The 26,048-nt window shown below is 40.7% G+C and overlaps 2 protein-coding genes across 2 annotated transcripts; one reads left to right on the forward strand and one right to left on the reverse strand.

The window, feature by feature from the left end:
* The first annotated feature begins 231 nt into the window (after positions 1–231).
* On the forward strand, positions 232–1,214 carry GLP7 (germin-like protein 7). Its single transcript, XM_088979975.1, has one exon. It carries the CDS (start codon positions 333–335, stop codon positions 1,053–1,055), a length of 723 nt encoding a protein of 240 aa, XP_088836101.1. The 5' UTR covers positions 232–332; the 3' UTR covers positions 1,056–1,214.
* A 1,231-nt stretch (positions 1,215–2,445) lies between these two features.
* LOC148862977 (pyruvate dehydrogenase E1 component subunit alpha, mitochondrial-like) lies at positions 2,446–25,986 on the reverse strand. The gene is made up of 8 exons (XM_088974547.1): positions 24,967–25,986; positions 24,733–24,812; positions 23,305–23,382; positions 5,026–5,121; positions 4,862–4,933; positions 4,515–4,568; positions 4,289–4,354; positions 2,446–2,946 (listed from the first exon to the last, which is right to left on the reverse strand). Exons 1-8 carry the CDS (start codon positions 25,673–25,675, stop codon positions 2,902–2,904), a joined length of 1,200 nt encoding a protein of 399 aa, XP_088830673.1. The 5' UTR covers positions 25,676–25,986; the 3' UTR covers positions 2,446–2,901.
* Between the last annotated feature and the right edge of the window lie 62 nt (positions 25,987–26,048).

Below are 26,048 nucleotides of genomic sequence, written 5' to 3' on the forward strand. Positions count from 1 at the left end.
TTGGGCCGGATGGACAACTCTGGGCTATTTTTACATGTTACTCTCATTTGTGGGCAATGCACAGAGACCATGTTAAATTTACGTGAAAGAAACAAAATACAAGTTTGGAGAATGCTTGTGCTTAAATGATCAGCCTTTTCCCTTTACAAATTATCTAAGTGTAACGGAACTTCTCTTTCCAAACTCCAAACCGACTTGCCTTCTACTTCCTTCAATGCCCCTACGCTACTCTATCTTCATGGTTATGTATAAAAAGAGCCCATAATCTCCATTTCCCAAACATCACTCTCAAGTCTCAACACCCAATTCTGTTCAAATTCTGCCGGTTGAAAATGAACTCAGATCTAGAACAAAAACAACCCAACTGTTCGACTAAGAACAACATGAAGGGAAAGACTTGTGGCTTGCTAGGGATCCTAATCTTATTACAATATCTAGGTTCCATCAGAGCAGACCCGGATCCCCTTCAGGACTTCTGTGTCGCCAGCACCAGCACCAGCACCACCTCTCAACCCTTCTTTGTCAATGGCGCACCCTGCATTAACCCAGCACAAGCACTTCCCGTCCACTTTATGACATCTGTTCTGTCCAAACCTGGTAACACAAGCGCCAACCCATTTGGTTTCAATGTAACCCTCACCAACACAAGAAACCTGCCTGGTATGAACACCCAAGGTCTAACCATGGCACGCATTGACATAGCGGCAAATGGGCTCGTACCACCCCACTCACACCCTCGAGCCTCGGAGGTCACCTTCCTCCTTAAGGGCAACCTTCTTGTGGGCTTTGTAGACACCTCTAATAGACTCTTTACGCAGCAGCTGCGTGAAGGAGATTCGTTTGTGTTCCCTAGAGGACTAATCCATTTTCTCTACAATCTCCAATCCTCCCCGGCACTATGTGTCTCTAGCCTTAACAGTCAGAACCCCGGTGCACAGCTTGCTGCAATTGCGACATTTGCAACCAATCCCTCCATTCTTAATGATGTTTTGAAGGAGGCGTTTCAAGTTAGCGAGAAAGATGTTGCCAGAATTCGGAAGAACCTTGGCGGGTGATTACTTTACTACTTTACACCCGCTGGATGAAGATGATTACTAGTTAATTGTAACTTATTTCTTTTTATGATGATTGAAATTTCCTTCTCGACGTAATTTATGGATTCTTGTACCTCCAAGATGAAAATGAAGAGAAGATTGGGTTTGTCGTATTGTTCATGTGATGTTACACCGTTAAACTTGGGCCATGTTGACAGGAAACGCCCACAATTCCAATACTACAAGTCTACGATATTACACAAATGCAAAATCATTCAGATTTTGGGCTTTACAACATACCCACGTCTTATAACCGGCTGTAATTCGTTATCACCTCCGCTTTAACTGTAAAACCAAGTTTGCATTCAATTGTTTCTGCAACCGTTGCACCAAAAAGGAACGGTAGGAAGGGTCAAGGGTGTATCATCTTCACGGGTTTCCGAGTTTTATTAACCTAAGCAATTTATTGGATTATGTTGTATTCAAATAATTCAAATTACATGTAAAAATTTCATCTCCAGGATGTATGTAAACTTTTAGAACTTAGAAGAATCAAATACAATCACATTTAGAGACTACTGTACATTAGCAATACAGGGGATATTAGTGTTTAGGTGGGAACAGTAATAGGGAGGAGTTGATGCCAATACAGGGGATATTGTTGTGCTCTTTTGTCATAAGCAGAAACCTTAATAAAAGGACTCTGGCATAAATTTATTCACAAGGTTTAGGAAAGAATGGGACCCACGATACAATAAACAATAAAGTGAGGGGAAAATCACTTGCCCTAAAATTTCCAACTTCACCAACAGTTGGGGAACAGTGAGAGGGAGGAGTTGATGCCAATACAGGGGATATTGGTGTTTAGGTGGGGGTTTGAATTATGGGTGTATGGTGGAATTAAATTTTCTGTGGGTTTCAATGAGATTTTCCCATTCTTTAAAATCTCTATTTAAAGTGCCTAACCACGTTTCTCAGATGAAAGAATTTGGGAAACACACAAAGGCTCAGAAAACCTCTACCAGAAAGTTTTGACCAATGAAAAAGTTGCAGAGAATTTTGATACGTACCACGAACCCTTGTTGGGTGCACGTTAATACCAATACTAGTATACTGCTATTAATTCTATGGGCTACGTTTGGAAATAATTCAAATAAATGTAAATGTAAATATGTAATGTAAATTGCAAAATTGGATTAGTTTTGCACTGATAAATTTAACTTCTTACCAAATAGACTTTTAACTGTAATGGATACAAACATAAGTTCTAATAAAACATTTTTTTATCAAAAACCAACTTGAGTGCAAATTTACTTATTAATGTACTTTTACATCTTATTATCAATGAAAGTATGCATTAATCTGTCATTTGTCAATACATAAATGTAGTGTTGCCAAATACAACCAAAAGTGAACTAGAGTGCAAATTTACCTTGAACCGAGATTTACACTTCATTTGCATCGTCTCCAAATGCAGCGATAAGGATTACAATGACGTTTGCCTATCTAAAGTTAAAAAAACTAAAATAATGCAGCTTAGGTTGCGTCGAGCCAATTGAATCATCTCTTAATAACTCCTCACGCCTTTAAAACAAACTGATGATGGGTTTCAGCAGAATCTTTCAGATTCCAAAAACCAAATTAAAGGTATCCAAAAACATAAGCATCCTGAGGATGCCACGCTCAATAAGTTCCCGATGGTAATCGAAATTTAAAAGGCTCAGCAGGAATCTAAGAAGAATCGATTTCCTATACAACAAAATGAAAAGGATCCATTAATGGGAAAGCCATTAGTCGATAAACGCCACTTAACCCCTTTTATTCCTTCTAACTTTGGTTGAATTGTCCACAGAAATTTTGATCCGTTTCAAGGAAGTACAGCTTTCAAATGTTTCCTATCTGCTCCAAATGCCTGCACAGAGAATCCAAGTGAGTCCTTTACTCTGCTACAAAGCCAATAGTCAACCGTTCTTTCTTTCTATTATTTTTTTAGCGTTTAAGGGAGAGGTGTTTAGGGGGCTGTAAACAGATTACATCCAAGTCCATACCATTAATAAAACTCAAATTGGATTGAATATTATACCATTAATAAATTAAACAAAAAAAATCAATTAGGGGTGTCAACGGACTGGGTTTGGGTTGGACCAATCTGAATCAAAATCAATTTGAACAATTTGGGCGGAGCAATAGAACATATTGAATTTGATCAGCCCAAAATATTTATTGGATTGGACCAATATTCAGTCCACCGACATAAGATTAGAGTACGGGTGTCAATGAACCAGGTCTGGGTTGGACCCAATCTAAATTAAAACCAATTTGAACAGTTCGGACAATCTAGACACTGAATTGGTCCAGTCCAGGCCCATAATGGTCCAAAGTATTCATCGAATTGGATTGGACCTGGTCCATCTGTAATGGATTCATACTAGACCAGATCAGATTGGACCAATATCTGGCCCATTGACAACCCTAAGTGCAATGGTAAAATCCAAGCTAGCAAGTGTGAAAACACAGGTTTTGAGAGCAGCTACTTTGTGAAAACAATTAAATATAAAATAAGTGTATTTTGAACTGATTCAACCAAGAAAAAAACAATTTCTGAAACTAACAAAAAGGCATTCAAAATGAAAAATATGTTATGTCAAAAGGATGACTTAGGCCATTATTCGGTGTCATAACATTGTTGACCACATGCTGAAATTTCTCCCAGTCTAGTACAAGTGCTAATTTAAAGTTCACATGGATTACACATTTAAATGCATTTGGGTCCAAATCACAAAATAAACAAGCGACTAGAAATGGCTTCAATAATACATTTCATAAATAAAACAACTTAGGATGGTATTCTTCAACACAAATGATTTTGTTTTTCCTGTTTCTAAAAAATGCCACATCAGCAAAAAACAAAAAATAAGTGCTTGAAGAAGTGTTGTTTCAAAGCATAGTGACAAATATTTTTTAATTGATTCAAAAAATACCCCCATTTTTTAAACTAACAAATGACTGCTTCCAAAAACAAAACATTTTTTAATGTCAAGAATAACTACTTGGGTACTATTTGGTGCATTGCACACGCAATGAAAGTTAATTTCCGCCTTTTTTTTATAATTAGTTAATTTCCACCTTTTTACGTCAAAACAAATTACACCTATTGGAGCAAACCTTTTCCCTCGAGGAAACCAAATAAAAAGGTAGAAAAGAATGAACAAATATAACAGATGAAGAATAGATCGGAGGGGAATGAAACTTACCTCTACACCAAAACCTTTTAAGTACACATTGGTGAACAGTTCAGAAGGATCAGGCATGGGACTTTCCTGGAAACAAGAGGAAACGGCGAGCAGCATTAATAACAGGAACAGAACAAGTTCAAGCATGCCATAGCAAGAAAAACTAATATGACTGATGAAGTTCAAAACTGAAGCTAGTGTTTACTAGAGTAGTCCAACAATGTACAAATAATATATTGCTTCTAACCTTAGCTTGAGCTATGGCGTCATCCACTTCTTTCCTGACCTCCTTCTCGACATCCTACAAAAAGAAATTATTGACATTTCAGTCTTCTGATGCAATGAAATTCCTGCTCAATTATTCTCCCCACACAATGTTCAGACTTTGTGATTTTGTCAAAATACTTTAAGGCCCCAAACTAAACCTACAAGCCACAAACTTTAAAATACATATGACACTTGATGACTTGAAAAGACTTTTTAAATCCAAAACCGATTCAAAGAAAGCAAGCAATAAAAGCTAATTCAGTTAATCCCAAAAGCATAAACTTAATCACCCACACTAGATATTCAAAGCCCATTTCAAAGAAATACCTTCAACTCTTTTTCAGTGGCTAGCTCATGAGATAATATCAACTTCTTTATTCTTTCAATTGGATCACGCTCCTAAAATCACAACCAGAGGAAGGTCATATGGAGTAGATATGACCAAATCTTAAGAACGATTACAGAAAGAGAAACATTGAGAAATTAACCACCTGTCTCACACCAGAAATTTCATCACGTGTCCTGTAGGTGCTTCCAGGATCTGACATGGAGTGTCCATGGTACCTGTATGTGTCCATTTCAAGAATCTGAAAATCCACAAAGAAAGTTCAGGTTAATTGAAATTACTTTAAAATAGAATGTTAGAAATAGTATTCATGCTAGAAGTAGTTTCTGAGATACCCTTAGCAGACAACAGTCAAGAAATTCATCCATTTCCTATATAGACAACAACAAAAAATAGGAGAAAGCCTTTTAATACAGACCAAGTAGCTTTATATGCAGATGAGATAAGAAAAGATACCCTTTAGCATGAAGGGGCACAAGAGATGGGGGAGAAAAAGGGCATAGGCAATAATATAACTTGATTTTTTAACCATAGATATATAAACATTGTTATGGGCCTTCAAATCATTTCTCACGACTTCAACCCATGTCCTTTTTTGTCTGTCCCTAGCTCTTTTGCACCCTTTTTTATCAATAACAACAGATTTCATTAATACTTAAAACAGGGTACATCTTGACAGATGCATCAAACTCTGATTCTCTGAGTCCACTCCCATTCCCTTTACTTGCAACATCTATTGTTATGGTTGATGGCTCATGGGACACCACCACACACTATGCAACCACAGGATTATGTCTGCTATCTCATACTTATAACATTTCTATTGCGGAAGGACAGCCCTGCTATGTAAATGCCACCTCAGAAGCTGAATACAGGGCAATCATTTGAGGCCTGAGGAAGCTGCTTTCTTTTGGAGTGAAAGGGCTCTCCTGGAGCACATACAGTATCTTTTTATCCCTTTTTTGTATAAATTAGAATCTTTTAATCCCTTTTTGTTGTTTTTTTTTTTATCAGTAACAAGAAACTTTATTAATGATATGAAACTATGTGAAACTTTAAGTACAAAGGGGGGAGGTAAAATATCTTAACTCCCCACCAACAGAGTACATTGGAAGAAAGTCAAAAGTTCACCCAAAATATAGATTCCCTATTCACCCCTTGCTTGGCTAACCCATCAGCAAATGAATTAGCAGTCCTCTTCACCCAGCTGTAATGCAACACAATATCCCTACTCAGCCATTTGAATTTTTTCTTCTCATTGGTATAACTCCACAAACCGCTGTCTTCTTCCTTTAGCCACCTAATCACCACCTCCGAGTCACCTTCAAGAACCAAACATCTGATGTTCAAATCTCTTGCTCTTTGGATACTTTCCAGGGCTGCTAGAATCTCAGCCTTAAGAGAGTCTCCTTCTCCAATTGGGCCTGAGAACATGGCAGTGATAGCCCCATCCTCATTCCTGAACACTCCCCCAATCCCAGAAAGCCCTGGATTCCTTAAGCAACTACAATCAAAATTCAGTTTTATGAACCTAGAGGGAGGAGGGAACCAATAAGGACTACGAGTCTTCTTACATGGGGCAGAGGAAGCTATGTCTTTCCAATTTCTTACCAAATCAGCCACAGAATAACCTGAGAACAGCTCCATAGTTTTCAGCCAATGGGCTACCCTTAAAAGTATTAGATCTAATAAGTTTTCCAGGGTTCTTTCCTTGTCTGAAAATATTCGTGAGTTTCTTTCTTCCCATAGGGACCAACACACTGCTGCCCTAATGCTTCTCCACATAATCTTCCCTCTCTTCTTTGGCCATCTGAAAAATGAAGAAGAGAATAAGCTTTAGACGCTCCCAAGGGGAATTCAAATACACCCAAAGAGGGAAAAGGCCCACCCCCATACTGTTTTAGCGACCGAACAAGTAATCATAAGGTGGTAACCAGTTTCCCCATCAGCTTTACAGAGAGTACACCTATTAGGAAGTAAACAAGAATTGGGTCTCTTTTTCTGAAGTAGGTCATTTGTGATCCCTTTTTTTTTGCTATCAAACTGTTTTATGTGAATAGAAGTGAAGTTAGTGTTAGAGACTACAAACCTATTCAATGACCTCACCTAACAGCTTAAGCTTTTAGGTTGAACAGTTCTTTAAGATGGTATCAGAGCTTGTTTGACCAAGTGATCTAGCGCTCGATCCTTACCGCCCCCATTATAATTAATTAAATTTGAGCACAAGGTATGGGTGCACATGTTGGAGACTGAAAACCCATTCAAGGACTTCACCTAACAGCTTCAGCTTTTAGGTTGAACAGTTCTTTAAGAGTTAGAACTGCACATGTAATAGCTAAAACTGCCAAAACTAGGAAGTCTTTTGTTTCTTTTGCTAAAGCACCCCCTTAGCCTTCCAATCATATCATTGTACAAGGGGGCTTTTGATGTAATAGTGTTTTGAATGGTTCCTTTATTTTGCAAAAAAAAAAAAGAGAGTACATAAAGCACAGATAAAAGAGGAGAGGTAAACTCTCTTCACTCTCTTCAGTATCTTGAACAATGTTACAATTAAGCCCAAAAGTTGGTTTATTCCCACCACTTGTTTTGCTATTTGCTAGTACATCAGCTAAGGCATTACCAATTCTTTTAACCCATATCAGTCTCACATCTATATCTTGTGTCAGCCATTTGAATTTCTTTCTTTCACTGTTGTAGTTACAAAGTCCAACTTATTCCCTTTGTGGCCATCACATCACCAGCTTTGGATCACCATCTATAATCAACTTATTAATGTTTTAGGTCCTTTAACGTGTAACAGATCAATTCTGTTACAGGGGCAATATTGATAAAAAAACAACCACCTAACTTCAAAAGGAAACTTGAGGATGTTATGAACTACAATAGTGATGAAATCAAACTGTAGATTAAGTCCAATGGTGTGCCTAGGCTCTTGTCTCTAATATACCCTCACATGTGAGAACTATATTTCCTGTCTAACTACTAATAAACTCCTATAAAATTTATATGCATTTCTTGGTCCAGTTGTGTTTCAAGCAGCTACTTCTCATGCAGGTACAAACAAAGAGTAGATCAGCATCATTCACCCTATAGATCCCAGTCCTTTCCTTTCAAGATGACAAACCATGTCATAATCAAAATAGTGGGACCAGAAAACATGCCTTCAAATCCTATTGCCTGATTTCTAATTCACTGGGTTTGACTAAAAGACATGGATGCATCCCAAAAGAAGAACCCACTAAGTTCCACTTCCCAAGTGTCGTACACTCTCTGATGTCCTGAAGAAGAAGACATCATCAGGTCCCCAAATATGCTTATATCATCGAACACATCTTCAGATATTGTGGATAGCATTGAGATTTTTAAGACAGCTTCTTATCATAGCAGCAATTTGGAAAGAAATGACTCATTAGAAATGTTTTTTTTCCAAATAATTATAGTTTTTCTAATATACTTTACCAAGCATGAAAATGATCTCATAATATCTACCACACACTGAATAAACATGAGGAAAAAAAAGTATAGCAAGATTGCACAGCAAGACTCCTGAATATGGAAGGTAGACCCAATGGCAATTTCTCCGTACTGTACTTTTATGTAGTACCCCTTGGACCATTAATGATCCAAATACAGAAAAAACCTATGGTGCATGAACTGCACTTGAAGAAAAAAATGTGAATAGGAGGCAAAACAACACATCACAGCTAACATCTTTAATGTTATTAAAGTCTTGATTGTAAGTACACCTTGTAAAACGCGAATCAATGAAAAGTAAGTAGACCATGTGACGTCTTAAACACAATTAGTTGAAGATTTCTCCTCTTGTTCACCTTGCAAGTAAATGTTCCACTGAAGATTTCTCCTCTTGTTCACGTTTGCGCCAGAAAGGTTTCTTACAATCTGTCAACTAAAATGAAGACATAAGGATGTGAAAAATTGGGATCTCACTTTGTGTAAACCAACAAATCAGCAACCCTGTTTTCCATTCCCCTTTTTCTATAATGTTTCTACCTTCTTCAAAACCATAGATTCACCAAAAGAGACATCCTTTGGTGTTGGGACCCAAACACTCCCTCTGAACCCAACTGTAGGAGTGGAGCAGGCCACCACTAAACAGCATTTCACTAGAAGACAGAGAGGCTAGCGTGACACGCGGCAGAGCCTCCTAGAGTTAGTTACACCGCCACCAGAAGATATTCTCTCCATGATTGCATACATGTAGGCCAGCTATATAAGGCCCTGATCATGTAATAAGTGGCGTGAATGAATACCCCTTTCATCTTTCTCTGAGTCATTTTCTTCCTACCTTTCCCCTCTCCCCCCCCATCTTTTGTTTCAGAAGGTTAAGCCACCCTCGAAGGGGCTTCCAAGGTGAGCAGTACCTCATCAGATTGGTATCAGAGCCAGGCTATCCAAATCCCAGGCTTCACGATGCCACAGACACGTTCCACTACCGTGGATGATAGGGCCGACCAGCTTGAGGTTGGATTCCACCAGGTGTTGAACGGACTCAAGGAACTCAAAGTGGTCGTCTCCAGCTTCGCCTCTCAACAACAGTCCGACGAGACCAGTCACCCAACAGGAGCGGAAGCCTCTGCTTCCAATAGCCAAAGAATAGGGTATTACCACACCGGAAAAGTCACTAAGATCAACTTTCCCAACTATTCCGGTGGAGATCCCATTCCTTGGATCTTCCGAGCATAAAGGTATTTCGAATACCACGAAACTCCCGCACACCAGCGTGTCTCCATCGCCTCCATTCATCTAGAAGGAGACGCGCTTCTATGGCTCCAGTGGTATTGCCAAAATCATCCCCAGGTAACTTGGGCGGAGTTCACCGAAGCTTTGTGCATCCACTTTGGGCCGACGGCGTTCGTGGACTACGACGAGCTTATCACTCGGTTGAAGCAGACTGAAACGGTAGCAGAGTACCAGCTCAAGTTCGAGTAGATGGCGACCAAGGTACACAGCTGGCTGGAGAAAGCCTTAGTAGGATGTTTTGTGGGAGGTCTCAGAGAGGATATCCGTTTGGAGGTGAGGGCTCTCTGTCCGACGACTGTCATGGCTGCGGTGGGATTGGCTCGCCTTCAAGAAGAAAGAATCGACAACCTTCGTAGAGCTAGCAAACCGACCTACCCGAATTTGAGGACTCCTCCACGAGTCGATCAGCCTCCCAGAGCTAGTTACACTGCCACCGGAAGATATTCTCTTCATGATTGCATACATGTAGGCCAGCTATATAAGGCCCTGATCATGTAATAAGTGGTGTGAATGTATATCCCTTTCATCTTTCTCTAAGTCATTTTCTTCCTACCTTTCCCCTCTCTCAAACTCATCTTCTGTTTCAGGAGGTTAAGCCACCCTCGAAGGGGCTTCCGAGGTGAGTGGTAACTCATCATTTGGCCAGCGAGGGGATATAGCAATAGAGGGAACACATCATTCTTATCAAGAGAGAGGAGTGGGAACATATGATGGAACAAATCTGTAATTTTACTAATATGCTTTCTTTAACAGAAAACCAATAAATGGACTGCAAATGCTGCTTATACTGCCTCACTGGAATACCAATAGGTTGGTGGCACAGAAAATGGTGAATTTATGGGAACTAGAAAGCATTTCTAAATAGGTATTCTCAAAATAACGATTAAAACTTGTTGAAGTTTGACATGCCCTAGAATTTTGTCTTGTTCGTTGACTGTAAAGTAAAGTAAACAGCAAGAAGTAGGAGATGAAAGAAGAGAGAAAAGAGAGGAAAGAGAGAAAGGCTGGTTCGAATTAGAGAAAAAAGTCATCCCTATATTCGGCCAGACCTGTTATTATATTATTAACTTATTGGAAAAGACTTGAGTGCCATTCTTTAAGTAAGAGGCACTCGAACTAACATAAAAGTACACATCGACATTCTCAACAAGTAGAAAGACTGAAATACCCCTTCACTAACACCACTAACACTCCCCCTCAAGCTAGTGAGTATATATCATATAATCTCAGCTTGTTACATATGTAGTCCACCCTCCCCCGACTCAAAACCTTTTGTAAACAAGTCTGCCCACTGGTTTCCCGCACTAACATATGCAGTTTCTATCACCCCATTCAGCATCTTCTCTCTCACAAAATGATAGTCAACTTCGATGTGCTTGGTTCTTTCATGAAACACTGGATTGGAAGAGATATGAATTGCTGCCTGATTGTCACAATAGAGCTTTATTGGAGTACTGATGTCATATCCTATCTCCTGTAGAAGGTTCCTCAACCACACTAATTCACAAGCAGTATGTGCCATGGCCCTATATTCTGCTTCTGCACTGCTTCTTGCCACAACTGTTTGCTTCTTACTTTTCCACGTTACCAGGTTACCCCTAGAAAGGTGCAATAGCCAGTGATAGATCGTCTATCAGACATAGAACCTGCCCAATCAACATCGGTGTATCCTTCTACTACCAGTTTTCCACCACTCCTGTACAGCAAACCATGACCAGGAGCTCCTTTCAGATACCTCACAATCCTTAGCACTGCATTCCAATGTGGGACCAAAGGTTTCTGCATGAACTGACTCACCACATTAACCGCAAATGAAATATCTGGCCGAGTAATGGTTAGATAGTTTAGTTTGCCTACAAGTCGTCAGTATCTGGAGAGGTAAGGGCTTCCTGGACATCCTTAGGAACAATCACGGAGGATAACAAAGATATGAACTGGCGATGGGAGGCAAAGAGGTGGGTAAGTGAAACAAAATTGGAAATAGGGTGAAGGGTGCAAGTACGTTTACCTTTCCGGAAGGAAATAGGAAGATCTAGGTCGGAGGCTGGTGTCGGAGCTGGAGCTGGATCTGTCGACGGTGATGAAGCTGGAGGAGCTGCAGCCAGAACACGCGGGCGATGTGTATACACGTGACGGATGGGTGGACGGTCAACCGACGATGGCACCGGGCAAGGACATAGGCATGATTGGAACCAGAGGAGGTGGATCATCCACAAGAAGAGGAAGAGGAGGTGGTGATGTGGAGGAAGCAGCAGCACCGGACCCCACGAAGAACGAAGTAGACTCGAAGAATGTAACATCAACACATACCAAGGAACGACGAGAACTGAGATGATAACACTTGTATCTTTTCTGAGTTCGGGAATAGCCAAGGAAGATACACTTCAGGAAACGTGCATCTAACTTGTCAGTCCCGGGACCCAAATTATGAACGAAGCAGACACACCCAAATACCCGACGAGAAAGCAAAAACAGAGACATGTTGGGGAATAAGACACTAAAAGGAGAACGACCATCAAGGATAGACGTGGGCATCCGATTAATTAAGAAATAAGAGGTGAGCATTGCATCACTCCAAAAGGTTTTGGGAAGATTCATGTGGTGCATGAGGGAGCGTGCCATTTCTACAAGATAGCGGTTCTTTCTCTCAACAACCCCATTTTATTGCGGAGTATAGGTACATGAAGTTTGGTGTATAATGCCATGTTGGTCCAAGTATTCTTGAAAAGATGAGGACAAGTATTCACGACCATTATCAGAACAGAAAATTTTGATGTGAACGCCAAATTGATTGCGGATCTCAGCATAAAATTTCTGGAAGATGGCAAATAATTCACTTCTTTCTTTCATTAAATAGAGCCACGCCATTCTTGAACAGTCCAACAAAAATAACAAAATATCGGTATCCATTATATGACATCACTTTATAAGGACCCCAAACATCTGAATGAATTAAAGAAAAAAGACTCAACACACGGTTATCGACCCTAGAACGAAAAGGAACACGATGGTGTTTCCCAAATTGACATGACTCACAATCTAAAACAGAAAGTTGACTCAATGAAGGGACTAAGGACTGCAACACTTTCAACGAAGGATGACCAAATCTACAATGCCACTGGAGAGGAGAAATGGATGACTGAAGGGCCGTTGACGTTCGTCCACCACCATCAAGATAATACAGTCCACCAGCTTCATGCCCTCCACCAATCTTCATCCCCGTCTTGAGATCCTAAAAAACACACATAGAAAGGTAAAATGTGATGGAGCACTTAAGGGACTTGGTCAGCTTACTAACAGACATAAGATTAAATGGAAGCTTAGGTACATATAAAACAGAGGATAGGGATATAGGGTCTAGGTCAACATTACCAACACCACAGATAGATGATGTGGAGCCATTAGCAAGGGTAACAGATTGCGATGTTGAGCAATGAGTGAGAGATGAAAACACACCTGGAGTTCCTGTCATGTGATCGGAGGCTCTAGAGTCAATAATCTAGGGGTTGGGTGTGGATGCCAAACAAGCCATACCTGAGTGTGCAAAAGAAGTTGTGTTCTGCTGCGACTTGGATTGAACAAACCTCTCATACTCATCCCGATGAACACTCACCATCTCCTTGCCTGAACCATCTGAGGGAGTAGAAGGCATCGGGTCAGCTGACCGATTCTCCTGTCTAGAGCTAAAACTGGTGTCACTAGTCATGGCATGGTTGGCCCACGTCGAGGGAGGACCATGTAAGTCATAGTAGTAGTTAATGGTATGTCCATCCAAACCACAATGAGTACACTTCCGTGGACCCGAGCCACGTCCTCTACCACGAGCTCCCCTTGAATCTCTGCCTCCAGTACGACCACCACCACGGATATGTGTAGATCCACCACTACCACTCCTGCTAGGCTAGGCTCCTCGAGCCCCACTTCTGCCACCTCGACCTCTTGACACTGCAAATGTTGATTTATTGGAGACATTAGAGTCCATAGATCCAATGAAAGCCTTCCGAAGACGAGCAAACACATCCTCTAAAGATGGAAGAGAAGATCCCCCTAGTATCTGGGTTCATACTGGTTCATACTCAAACTTCAGCCCCACCAGAAACTGTATCACATCAAGCTGCTCTCGCTGTTGCTGTTGAACTTTGACATCTGAAGTGAGAGGATGATAGACATTTAACTCATTACGGATATTCCTCACACTGGCATAGTACTCCTCAAGGCTCTGATTTCCCTGTTGCCGATTGAAGTATTCCTGATACAGTTGATATACCCTAGTGGTATTATTCTAACCTGAATACAGTTTCTTAGCATGATCCCACACCTCTTTGGTTGTGTCAAGAAACATGAAGTTCACACTGATTTTGGGTTCCATACTGTTCCACAACCATGTAATGATCTGTGCATCTTCCTGTTCCCAGTCTTCATACTCCTGAGAATTAGCAAGGGGTTTCTCCTCTCTTATATGCTTCACTTTCTTCTTCGCCTTCAGAAAAACCTCTACAGACTTGGCCCAAGGGACATAATTCTCTCCATTCAGTTTAATGGAGGTCATTTGGACATTCAGGTAGTCAGTAGATATCATGACACTAGGTTTACTATCACTGTTATCTGCCATTGCCGAACTCCCTTATCACTGAATTATGAACACTACACACTGCACACTACACACAGACACTTCACCGAAATCTGCACACTGATTTCAACAGTAATAAATGTTGAGAACTACAACACCACAAACCCTACTCACTGAAATCTGCACACTGATTTCAGCGATATCAAATGCTGAAAACCACACTTGTAACACCACCAACACTAATCCACAACTACAGGAAGTTTCACCATTAAGTAGACACTATTGTCCTTCGAATCACACACAAACAAGAATAAACCCTAGCATACTGCAATCTGAAAACCCATCATACAAACTGTACTACACCTCTCATGTATTCCATAACAGAAAAATATGCATAAAAAAAACATTACCTCATCGCCTGAAGACCAACCACACGAAGGGCTGAGACACCACTGCACCACACGTACCAGCCCGAACTAGGGCTTAGAAACCACAACAACCAATCACCAACGACACAATCGGAGGCATAGGAACCTCCTAGGGAAGAAGGCAATCACTCCTTTTCAGCCCTTTTCCCAGTCTCCAACTCATAGTTGAGAAACCCATGAGAAACCCTAATTCGAATGCGCAGAAGACAAAATTCTAGCAATTCTGATTTGGTGAACCTCGCTCTGATACCATTTTGAAGTTTGACCTGCCCTAGAATTCCGTCTTGTTCGTTGACTGTAAAGTAAAGTAAACAGCAAGAAGTAGGAGAGGAAACAAGAAGAGAGAAAAGAGAGGAAAGAGAGAGGCCGGTTCGAATTAGAGAAAAAAGTCATCCCTAGATTCGGCCAGACCTGTTATTATATTATTAACTTATTGGAAAAGACTTGAGTGCCCTTCTTTAAGTAAGAGGCACATGAACTAACATAACAATACACATCAACATTCTCAACAAGTACAAAGACTGAAATACCCCTTCACTAACACCACTAACAGAATCAAACACCAATTATATTACACCACCTAGAGCACTCCATTAACTTTTTCAAGACTTGCTACAATCAAGCATTTCAGGCTTCGATCAAATACATGACACTCCTCAATTTTTATCTCCTCTTTGGGGGAGATTCCCTATATTTGCTTCAAAGATTGCTAGGTTGTATTTGAAGACCACCTTGCAATGCTCAATTTCCCCTTCCAAACTATATTTTCTTGGAGCAATATTTGCAAAATAGTGATCCAGGCATATTGGCATAGTAGTTGCTAAGAGTTTCAAAACCATTACGATGCCCCCATCTATATCAATGGTTAATGAATTAAGAATAGACATGTTGTTGTACTCCATTATATTTCAATTTGTTTCACTTGAGAATCTAGATTCTCAATCTCGTCCACATTCATTATTACAACAAGTGAAAATGGAATTGTGATCAGGAAGTTATCACCCTTTCCCATCATTGATAGCATCAAAGTTCCCATAGTTCTGTATAAAGTGAAGAAACTGTAACAATCTAATGATATCAAGTGTAATGATGGAATTCATCTCAAATGAAAAATAAATAATTAATTAAATAAAACCCAAGTATAAGAGTTTTTTTTTATGAATAATAGTAAGCACAAGAGTTTTATTGAAGGTGAATCAGCTTTTTTTTATCAATAACAGAAATCTTTACTAATGAATAATACTTGTGAAAATTAATTACAGAAAATGGGGAGGCAAACTATCTTAACAACCCAACATCAAAATGGCAACAAAATACTAAAAATGTGCCCAAAACAAAGAATCCTTAGCCACCCCTCGCTTAGCTAACCCATCAGCCATTGAGTTAGCACTTCTCTTCACCCAGCTGTATTGCACCTCTAAGTCCTTACACAGCCAATTAAATTTTTTCTTCTCATTTCTGTAGCTCCACAAGCCACTGATATCTCCTTTCAGCCACCTAATCACCACCTTCGAGTCCCCCCTCAATCACTAAGCATCTAATGCTTAATTCTCTTGCTCTTTGGATTACTTCAAGAACTGCTAGAATTTCGGCCCTAAGAGAGTCACCCTCTCCAATTGGCCCAGAGAACATGGCAGTAGTATACCCTTCCTCATTCCTGAAAACACCCCCTATCCCAGAAGGCCCTGGATTCCTTAAGCTACATCCATCAAAATTCAGTTTTATTAATCCGGCGGGAGGGGGGATCCAAGTGGGACTACAGTTCCTTTTATACATAGCAGTAGTAGCAACCTCTTTCCACTTACTCAGCATGTCTGCCATAGAGAATTCAGAGAATATCTCCCATTGATTTCAGCCAATGAGCAACCCTTGAAAGTATCAAATCTGTTAGGTTTTCTGTGGTTCTTTCCTAATCTGAAAAAAATCGTGAATTTATTTCTTCCCATATTGACCACTACAGCCCTAATGCTTCTCCACATAATCTTCCCCCTTCTCTTAGGCTAACTAAAGAAAGGAGAGAGCAAGCATTGCACACTCACGGGGAGATTCCAAGTATACCCAAAAAGGGAAAACACCCACTCCCAAACAGTCTTAGTAACTGGACAAGTAACCATAATATGATAACCCGTTTCCCCATCAGCTTTGCAAAGAATACACCTATTGGGAAGTAAGCAACAATTGGGCCTCTTTCTTTGAAGCAAGTCATTTGTGTTAACTCTTTCCAGGAAATGGGTTTGCTCCAAATCTCTTTAACCAGGAATGACAGCCCAAGCGGAGTAGTAGGTTGGACTAATGTCTTAAAAAATGAAGCACAAGAGAAAGAGTCGGATGAAGAAGGGGTCTAGATTATGGTGTTTCCCTTACTAGGGTTCAAGAAAACATTTTCAAGGATGGTTAGCAAAGATGACATACACCCCAAATTCGTATCCCTTATTGCCCTTCTCAACCCCAAATTCCACCCAAACCCAGAAGAAGAATCAGAAGGAACCGAGAAGGAGGAAATGGATTCATTTTTCAAATCTGACAAAGCAAACAATGATGGAAAGTGGTCTTTCAGGGGTAGGTCCCCAACCCAAATTTGCTCCCAGAATTTTATTTGATTACCGGAATTCAAATTGTACCTGATCCAAGGGGAGAAAACTGGAAGCAGATCATGAATGGCTTTCCACGGGAATGCGGCAGTAGTCCTTGCCAAAATTCCAGGATCCTAGTCATTCTCATCCAGCCCATGTATGCTAACCACAATCTTCGTCCACAATTTGTCCCTTTCCAACAAGAATCTCCACAACCATTTCCCCAATAATGCCATGTTACTTTTCCTGATATTCCCAATCCCAAGCCCCCTAGCTTCTTACTCCTATTTACCACTTCCCACCTCACCGTATGGTCTTTCTTCTCCACTCCCAGTTCCCATAAAAAATCCCTCATTAATTTTTCTATCATGTTGGAGACCTTTGTAGGAATCTTGAACATTGACATGAAGTAAATAGGAAGGTTGGAAAGGGTAGACCTAGTCAAGGTGATTCTCCCCCCAATAGAAAGATAATTTTTCCTCCAAGAAGCAAGCCTTTTCTCAAATCTCTCTACTACAGGGTTCCAAAAGCATTCATTCTTGGGGTTATCTCCTAAGGGGAGGCCCAAATAAGTGATAGGCCACTCCGAGATAGCGCACCCTAACACACCTGCACAATCACTTACTTACCTTTCCTCCAAATTCACTCCCACCACAACTCTTATTGAAGTTCACTTTAAGATTAGACATCTGCTCAAAGAGTTGTATTGTCAGTTTTAGGTTTCTGATCCATCTTATATCCCCACCCTCACAAAATAGGATTGTGTCATCTGCAAATTGCAAGTGTGTAAGTGGTACTTCCCCCCTTCCGACTCTCCAACCTCTTATTAAGTCTCTAGAATCAGCTCTATGTATCAGTCTCCCCAGGACATCTGCAATCAGAGTAAAGAGAAAGGGGGAGAGCTGATCACCTTGTCTTATTCCTCTCATGGCCGGAAAGAAATCCACCGCAGTTCCATTCACCAATATCGAGTAATGGCAACTCCTGATACAACCCCAGATCCACCTACGCCATCTGTCTCCAAAGACAAAACTTTTCATTACCTCCACCAAGAAGGACCAGTCAACTAGGTCATAAGCCTTCTCTAAGTCTAGTTTGCAAACCACTCCCTTTTTCTTGGATTTCCTAAAATTCTCTAAGCTCTCATTTGCAATCAAAATTTGATCAGTGATCTACCTTCCCTTCACAAAAGCTCCTTGATTGGGTGTGATAATGACTAGTAGAACTTTCTTAATTCTTAGAGACAAGACTTTTGCAATTATCTTGTACAAACTATTCACCAAACTAATCGGCCTGAAATCCCTTGGATGTGATGCCTCTTTCTTCTTAGGGACCAATGCAATGAATGTGGAGTTTAAACCCGGATTAATGATTCCCCTCCTGTGAAACTCCTCAAAAACCAACACTAGGTCCTTCACAATATCCCAACAATCCTGATAAAATGCCATTGTAAATGCATCGGGGCCTAGAGCTTTCGTTCTATCCATTGAAAATATTGCTTCCTTTATCTCCTTTAAGTCAAAGTTTTTCTCTAACCCCACTCTGGTTTCTAAACTATGAGTTGGCCATTCCAGCTCCTCCACCCGAATCCTCTCATTTAAAGGCCTTCCAAAAATTGATTTAAAATGGGTTGCAAAAGCCTCTGCTATTTTCTGCTGGTTGGGAAAGAACAACTCCATCAACTTCTAGCATAGAAATGATATTCTTCCTTCTTCTAGTGTTTGCCACAGAGTGAAAAAATCTAGTGTTTCTGTCTCCCTCCTTTAACCAATTACATCTAGACTTTTGTCTCCAACTTATCTATTCCTGCCATAAAAGATCCTCCAACTGCTTTCTAACCCTCCATCTCAATTCTTTGTCTTCTTCTCCAAAAGAACCCCTTTCCTCCTTCAAGTCCAGTTCCTCAATTTGCTCCATTAAAATCTTCTTTCTTTCCTCCACTCTTCCAAATTCCAGATAGTTCCACTCCTTTATTTGAGATTTTAGGAATTGAATGTTTTTGTGGAATCTCATCCCCTCCCATTCGACTGGTGGATTGTGTTGTTCCCACCATTCTTTGATCTTCTCTATGAATCCCGGATGGATCAACCACATAATCTCAAACCTAAAGGGAGCAGGTCCACCTCCTCTTAAGTCCTCCTTACACAACACTATAGGCCAATGGTCTGAAGTGAGTCTAGGGAGTGCTCTAGAATTCAGGTTCCCCCAATGCTCCTCCCAATCTGTTGAGAACAAGAATCTATCTAACTTAGAGCAGATTGGATTAGATTGAAGGTTGGACCAAGTGTAGATATTGCTTAGGATCGGGAATTCCTTAAGCTCAAAAGTATCCACAAATTGATTGGAATTTCTCATGTTGGTTGTCACTCTCTGTCAGGGATTATTGGTTTCCTCTGTGAATCTTACTACATTAAAGTCCCCCCCCACACACACACACCAAGGTCCTTCCCATAGGCCCCTAATATCACTCAATTCTTCCCATAACCTCTTCCTCTTCCTATAGTCATTGGGGCCATATACATTTGTTAGTACCCATTCAAAACCATCTTCCACCTGCCTGAATTTCATAGAAATTGAATGATCCCCTATCAGTTTTCCAAACCTACCACCACATCTTCCTTCCACAATGTTATGATCCCACCCAAGGCTCCCCAAGATGGAGTAGCCACCCACTTTATCCCTTTAGAACTCCACACACTTCTTCCCCATCTACTATCAAAGTCCATTCTCTTGGACTCCTGGATTAACACCACATCCAGATTGAACTTCCTAATTACTTCTTTGATAGTTGCCCTCTTCCTTGCATTACCCAATCCCCTCAAATTCCAGCTTAGAATTCTCATCTCAACTTTAGAATTCAACCTAAAAAACCACAAGATATCTATTTGAATCCTTTCCTTCTATCCCCTCTCACCCCAAACTTATTATCCCCCTCGATATCTCTCTTTAATCTCTCCACTTCACTCAATTTTCTTTTCTTAATCTTGCTCTCCTCCTTTCTTTTGATTAGGGAAGCTTTTAGATCATTTGGATTCTTCAGCTTACACCCCAGCTTTCCAACAAATTCAGCTATCGAATCATCCTTCCTAGTCTCCTTCCCTTTTTCATTTTTGTTCTCTCCATAACTAGTCCTCTCCTCTACTCTAACCTCCTCCTCATTGCACACCAGCTCAGACCCATTTGTAACTCTCCTTTGTAGCTCATTTTTCTTGATTTCACCCATTATGCTCTCAATGATTCCCCATATTCTTTCTTTTCTTAAAGTTCCCTCCATCCTCACCTCTCCCCCCTTCTTTCCTTGAGGACTCAGTGTGGCCTCCTTCTCATGGGCTTCTGAGATTGGACTGAGAATGGAATCCGAAACAAGAGAAACAGAAGTGGCATCAGTAGTAAAAGCTAAATGAACAGGGTTAGCAGGGTTACTTGGGTTCGGCTGGGCAAAGGGAATTGGAATTGTAGGCGGACAGATGGTTGTCAAGCCCTGTGTGTCAAAATTGGAGTTTTCTGTCTCCTCGTTTTGGAGGGAAATATTCCCCGTCATTCTGTTTTCACAACAACTGCTCCCCTTACCCAATTGTTTACCATTCTGTGATGTATTCTTGCTCAGTTCTGGGTTAACATAAGCTAACACCTCGGTTTTCCGTACAGCACTAGCGCTTGAGAGAGGCTTTTCCAGTTCTGGGCACCAGAATTGCCCCCCACCTCTTTGATTGTGAGTTTATCTGTTTTCAGCCTCTGTGTTGTGCATCTCTGCCTCCGCATTCCCTTCTTGTTGTCCCACCAAATCTCCATGGAATAGGCAGTCAAAGTTTAGGGATTCCCTGTTATGATCCTCTTGAGATCCTTCATCTTCCAAGCTTCCAAAACTTGAAATGTCGTCTGAACTCCCCTCCTCAAAGTCACTGTCTGAACCACAGCTTATCCACCCTTGGTCTTCTACATCCCTCTCTTCTTTCTTATCCCTCAAATAGCAGGGATTAGGGCGATCTGCTGCGCTACTTTCCTGTTCCTCAACACCCAGTCGAGGGACCCAACACAGAGATCGAGTTTCTCTCTCTGTTCGGCATTTTTTCTTTTGTTTCAGTTCGGCCAGCTCTGTTTTGGAAGATGAAAGATGGGATTTTTCATCTATCATCTCCCTCTTTCTTTCTCGACTCACGTGGGCCTCTAAGAGTGTTTATGCTATCCGGCTCACCCAATCTTCGAAGCGGCTCAGAGTGTGCGCCTTGGTTATTACCATCCAAACCCAAACCCCTTCCTGCCACATCAGCATAGGACTGTCGACCATAGCCAAAAGTCTTTAGTTCAAAAAAATTGAATTAATTGCTTTAAATGGAGTGCTTTGGGACTGGTTAACCTCCTGCGATTGTTCCCCTTCTGTTTTCATTGTACCAGTCTTCTTCTTCAGCCCCTGAAAGCCATGTGTACTCCAACCGGCCACCTCAGCATCTCCCTTTTCAGCTTTTCGTCTTCCCCAAAGCGACACCTCAGCTTCTGAGGCAATCCAAACTTTGTACCAGGCACCATCCGAGCATATCTCAATCAAACAGGGCACTTGTTCTGGTTTCAATCCTGCAACTCTAAGTTCCACTGCTCGCAAGCTCCTCTGGTTTACCTCCAACACTACTCCACCCAAGGTTTTTGCTATTTTTTCCAAAGTTGTTTAGTTCCAGAGGTGAAAAGGAAGTCCTAGCAACTTAATCCGAAAGCTACCTTCTTCTGGTTCGATTTCATTACAGATTGGGACCCATTTTTGTATTGGTACCAATCCACCATCGATCTGTATCATGTTGAAGCTCCACTTCTGAACATCAACTTCCAGGATAACTTTCTTCTCAGAGAAAGGCAATAGTATAGCATCACCTTCCAGCTTTAACTTTTGTGCCACTGCATCTAGGATTTTTGTCCAGTCCTTTACTTCCCTTTCAGCTGTTAGAACCATTCTATGCTCCCAATTTTTCCTCCCTTCTTCAACTGTTAATCTCCAATGTACGGTTGAGCTTGCTACCGTTACTTCTTGACAGACAGGGGTCTGGTCCAGGTTGGTATTAGGTAACCATTGGCAGGAGGAGTTACTTCCCTTCAGTGATTCTTCTGCTGCCTCACTCTCAACTTTCAAGAGGAAAGATTGAAGACTGCCAGCAAAGGAGGCCCACCCTTGTTTCCTCAGACCATCAGGCACGCAAATCATCTGCTTTTTATTAATGCCAAAGTGTTCTGAAACTGTGAAAAGCCAGCCTCTCTCGTTCCTCTTCGGAACCGCTTCGTATCTTTTTCCAGAGTAGTAGCCAAAAGAATTTTTCCACCCTTCTGCCTTGATGGAGTTAACTGTTCCATCTACGAAGCCTTTAGCCCTACTACCTTCCCTGACTTTCAGGTACTCTTTACCCCTTGCTCGTCCCTGCTCGAAGATAAATCTCTTCGTTTCAATGCTCAGATCTTTTCTCCACCTCCCCGCCAGCCTAAAACTTTCCTCCACCGCCATTCTTTCAACTACTAACCCATTTGTCCTTTTGTTTAACTTCTACCAATATTCACGCCATTGTTAAATTCTTCCAAGAATTTGTTCAGTGGTCTGCCTTTCTGAATCAGCAAAAAAGCCACCTCCACTACCCAAAAGGTTTTCACCACCTTGTATCTTCCCCCCACCAACAAAAAAAAGAGAAGTCGGGTGGAGGTGAATCAGCTATTACAAATAATAACTAGTAATAAATAAGAAATAACATTCATTTGCAGGACATCAGCAGGTCCATGTGCTCTATGCATTATACTGGCAACCGTAAATATCAACTATGGTTTTTACATGACATGAATTACTAATTACTAAGATGCATTTTCATGATATGGTTAACTAGTTTGCCCATCATCCATGTAAAAATGAATCAAATAGTTACAGAAAAATATGAAGAAATAAAACCATTAAGAAAGACAAAGCAATCTAGCACCATTGTTATGTGGCATCACTAAGCTCGAAATTACAAAAGAATGTTTTAAATACTTAAAACGTAAAGTTAATTATTTGACAAAAGGAAATAGGGATGACATAAATAAAAAAAAAAAAAAAAACATAAAAGCCTAATAGATTTACTCACAATGGGCCCATTCTGCAAAGCATACTCCTTAGCAAATTTGCATGCTTGCTTCACAGCAAAAGCATCCATGCCATCTACCTGTTATATGTGTAAAACAATCAAAAGCTGTGATATATATATATATATATATATATATAAGTAGCATTTGAGGAGAAAAGAGAAAATAACTGCCTAATGTTTATGCAATGGCCTGCTCTTGTCTTCCTCCTGTGGAAAAAGAGAACTGTAGAATCCATCTAATAATAGCACACAAACTTACAGAGCCCCAATGTTGAGCAAATCCCGAGCACAAATTACAATATTAGTTACAGTACCCATCACAACTATTCACAAGTCAACCAACAAGGATTAGGATAAGGTCATGCTTCATGAAAAGAAGCCATGAACCCGGAATCCTGAGATAATTGATTCAAACAGATGCAAATGTAAAGTCTGCAATGGCATCCATTGCAGCTGCCGCTCCAGTGTTTTCCTTTTTGCACTTTTCAGTGACAAGGAAAAAGACTACAAGAAATACCCAAACTACTCTCTTCCAATTTTCCCAAAGCAATTCCAGTCCTTTCAATTATATCCATGCAGACATCAAGGACAATTAGTGGGTTGCTAGCAAATGGTGAGAACCAATTATGAATCCAGGCATTAGAGCAGAAATATCAAGTTCACAATCTGAAACCAGTAAATTAATGAGAAATGCACACATACACACACACACACACAAAAAAGAAATATCTAAGCTATTATGTCAGAAACTTCCCACATCATAAGACCAATCTCTCCTCATAGCCTAAACTTCTGTTCCTGTACCCTATTGAACTTCAAAAACAAATATAAGAAACAAAAGGATAATGTCAAGTACATAACATGCAGGTCTTTTGTTAAACCTGTAATTTACACATTCAATAGTTTTTTAATAATCATTAATTATTTTTGATACTTAGGCAATAGCCAGAATATCAAATGATCATAAATCTAAGGTGAGACTTCTTCTCCTCACCAAGACACTTCGCAAAGCAAATCAAGACAATTACCAACCAGTACAACACTCATGATTAGTTTTTCAGCTGTCCCTTACACTTCGTCACTTCGATAAGCTAATATATCCATCCACAGTTAACTACTTATTTCATCATAGGTAACACATTTAACAACTTCTTGTTGCTGCAACTCATCACCGACCACAGGTTATGCATGGTATGATTCTAGAGTGAACGATACAATATACAAACAGAACATCCAGTAGAGTCAAAAACTTTAAAAACTTCGTCTTAGTAACTACAGTTAACAATATAAGTGCTCAGCTTCAATCAACTTGTGAAACTTCTCTAGCAAAATTGTAAATTGGGACTCAAATGATAAAACAGCAAGATGACAGTCATAACATCAAAGTAAACAAATTGGAATGACAAAATGTTATAACACGAATTTCACCTTCAAGCCAGGAACATAATCCCCACGCTTGTAATAAGCTGGACTCTTAGCTGCTCTCCATTCTGCTGTCCCCATTCCGTCTGCAAAACCAAAAAGAAAAAAAAAAAAAAACAAAACAAAACAAAACAAAACAAAAAACAAATTCAACTAAGAGCATAAGAAGCACCAGTGCAAGAAAAGTTTCAAGTTTAAAGCGAGGTAAAATTGTATTATTTCTTTATCTCAGTCACTTACAGTGGTTGTTCTCACAGACCAAAATTGCGGGCAGATCCAAAAGAGCTGCCATATTGAGTGCTTCGAACAACTGGCCTTGATTGGCCGCACCATCACCGTACATAGCGAACGTGACAGTATTATCTTTGGAGTACTTCTGCGCGAATGCAAGACCACAGCCGAGCGGCACCTGTGCACCAACAATTCCATGCCCACCATAGAAGCCAGAGTCTTTCTTGTAGAAATGCATAGAGCCTCCCTTTCCCTTAGAGCAACCAGATTGACGACCCATCAGTTCAGAAAAGATCTCGAGAAGGGTCCCGCCCCGGCCGAGGAAAATACAGTGATCCCGGTAGGCAGTGATGATGCAGTCCTTCTTCGTGATGGCAGCTTCCATGCCAACGGAGACGGCTTCTTGGCCGTCGTAGAGATGACAAAAGCCGCGGATGAGCTTAGCCTTGTAGAGCGAATCCGCAGCGATCTCCATACGGCGCATGACGGCCATGTCTCTGAAAAAACCGAGGAGTTCCTTTGGGGTGGTTTCGACGATGCGGGAGGGTGGGTCGATCTTGTGGCCGGTGAAGGGGACGCTGGTTTCGACGGTGATGACAGAAGTGTCATCGGCAGGTGAGGAGAACGAGCGGCGTAGGGATTGAGAAGAGGAGAAGGAGGCAAGGGGCTTGAGGAACCTGGAACGAGATGAAGATGTTATTTGGTTGAGAGGAGCCATCTCGCTCGTTTGATAGATCTTCCTCTCACAGCTTCGAGAGGAGAAGGGATCTAAAATCCAGAGCTGAAGACGGGAAGGTTTCGGACAGGCAGAAGGGAAGGTGGGGAAGATGGGAAAGTATACTAGAATAGTAAAAAAGGAAAAATTAAAAAAAAAAATGTGCACTGCTTTTTTCAATTAATTAATTTAATTTAATTTAACTAAATTTATTTAAAAAAAAAAGGATTAGAGGAAAAAAAGAACTCAAGAAAGATCTGGACCACCTCCACCTACCGCGGAAAACGATGAAATCGGTTAATCGGACAAATGATAAAAGGCCCATTTGTTTCTTAGAATTAATAAAATAAAGCCCTCGTTGTTGAATTTTATTAGT

Source organism: Nelumbo lutea, chromosome 3 (assembly GCF_056320005.1).
Source record: "Nelumbo lutea isolate HS-2025 chromosome 3, American lotus-T2T, whole genome shotgun sequence".
Lineage (NCBI taxonomy): Eukaryota > Viridiplantae > Streptophyta > Magnoliopsida > Proteales > Nelumbonaceae > Nelumbo > Nelumbo lutea.

Excerpts from the sequence above, each read along its gene's own strand:
- GLP7 (XM_088979975.1), top strand. The coding sequence starts at position 333 with ATGAACTCAGATCTAGAACAAAAACAACCCAACTGTTCGACTAAGAAC.
- LOC148862977 (XM_088974547.1), bottom strand. The coding sequence starts at position 25,675 with ATGGCTCCTCTCAACCAAATAACATCTTCATCTCGTTCCAGGTTCCTC. Across the intron at positions 5,122-23,304 it reads CTTTGCAGAATGGGCCCATT|ATTCTTGAAATGGACACATA; the intron begins GTGAGTAAATCT and ends GTGGATTTTCAG. Across the intron at positions 4,934-5,025 it reads AAATTTCTGGTGTGAGACAG|GAGCGTGATCCAATTGAAAG; the intron begins GTGGTTAATTTC and ends TTGTGATTTTAG.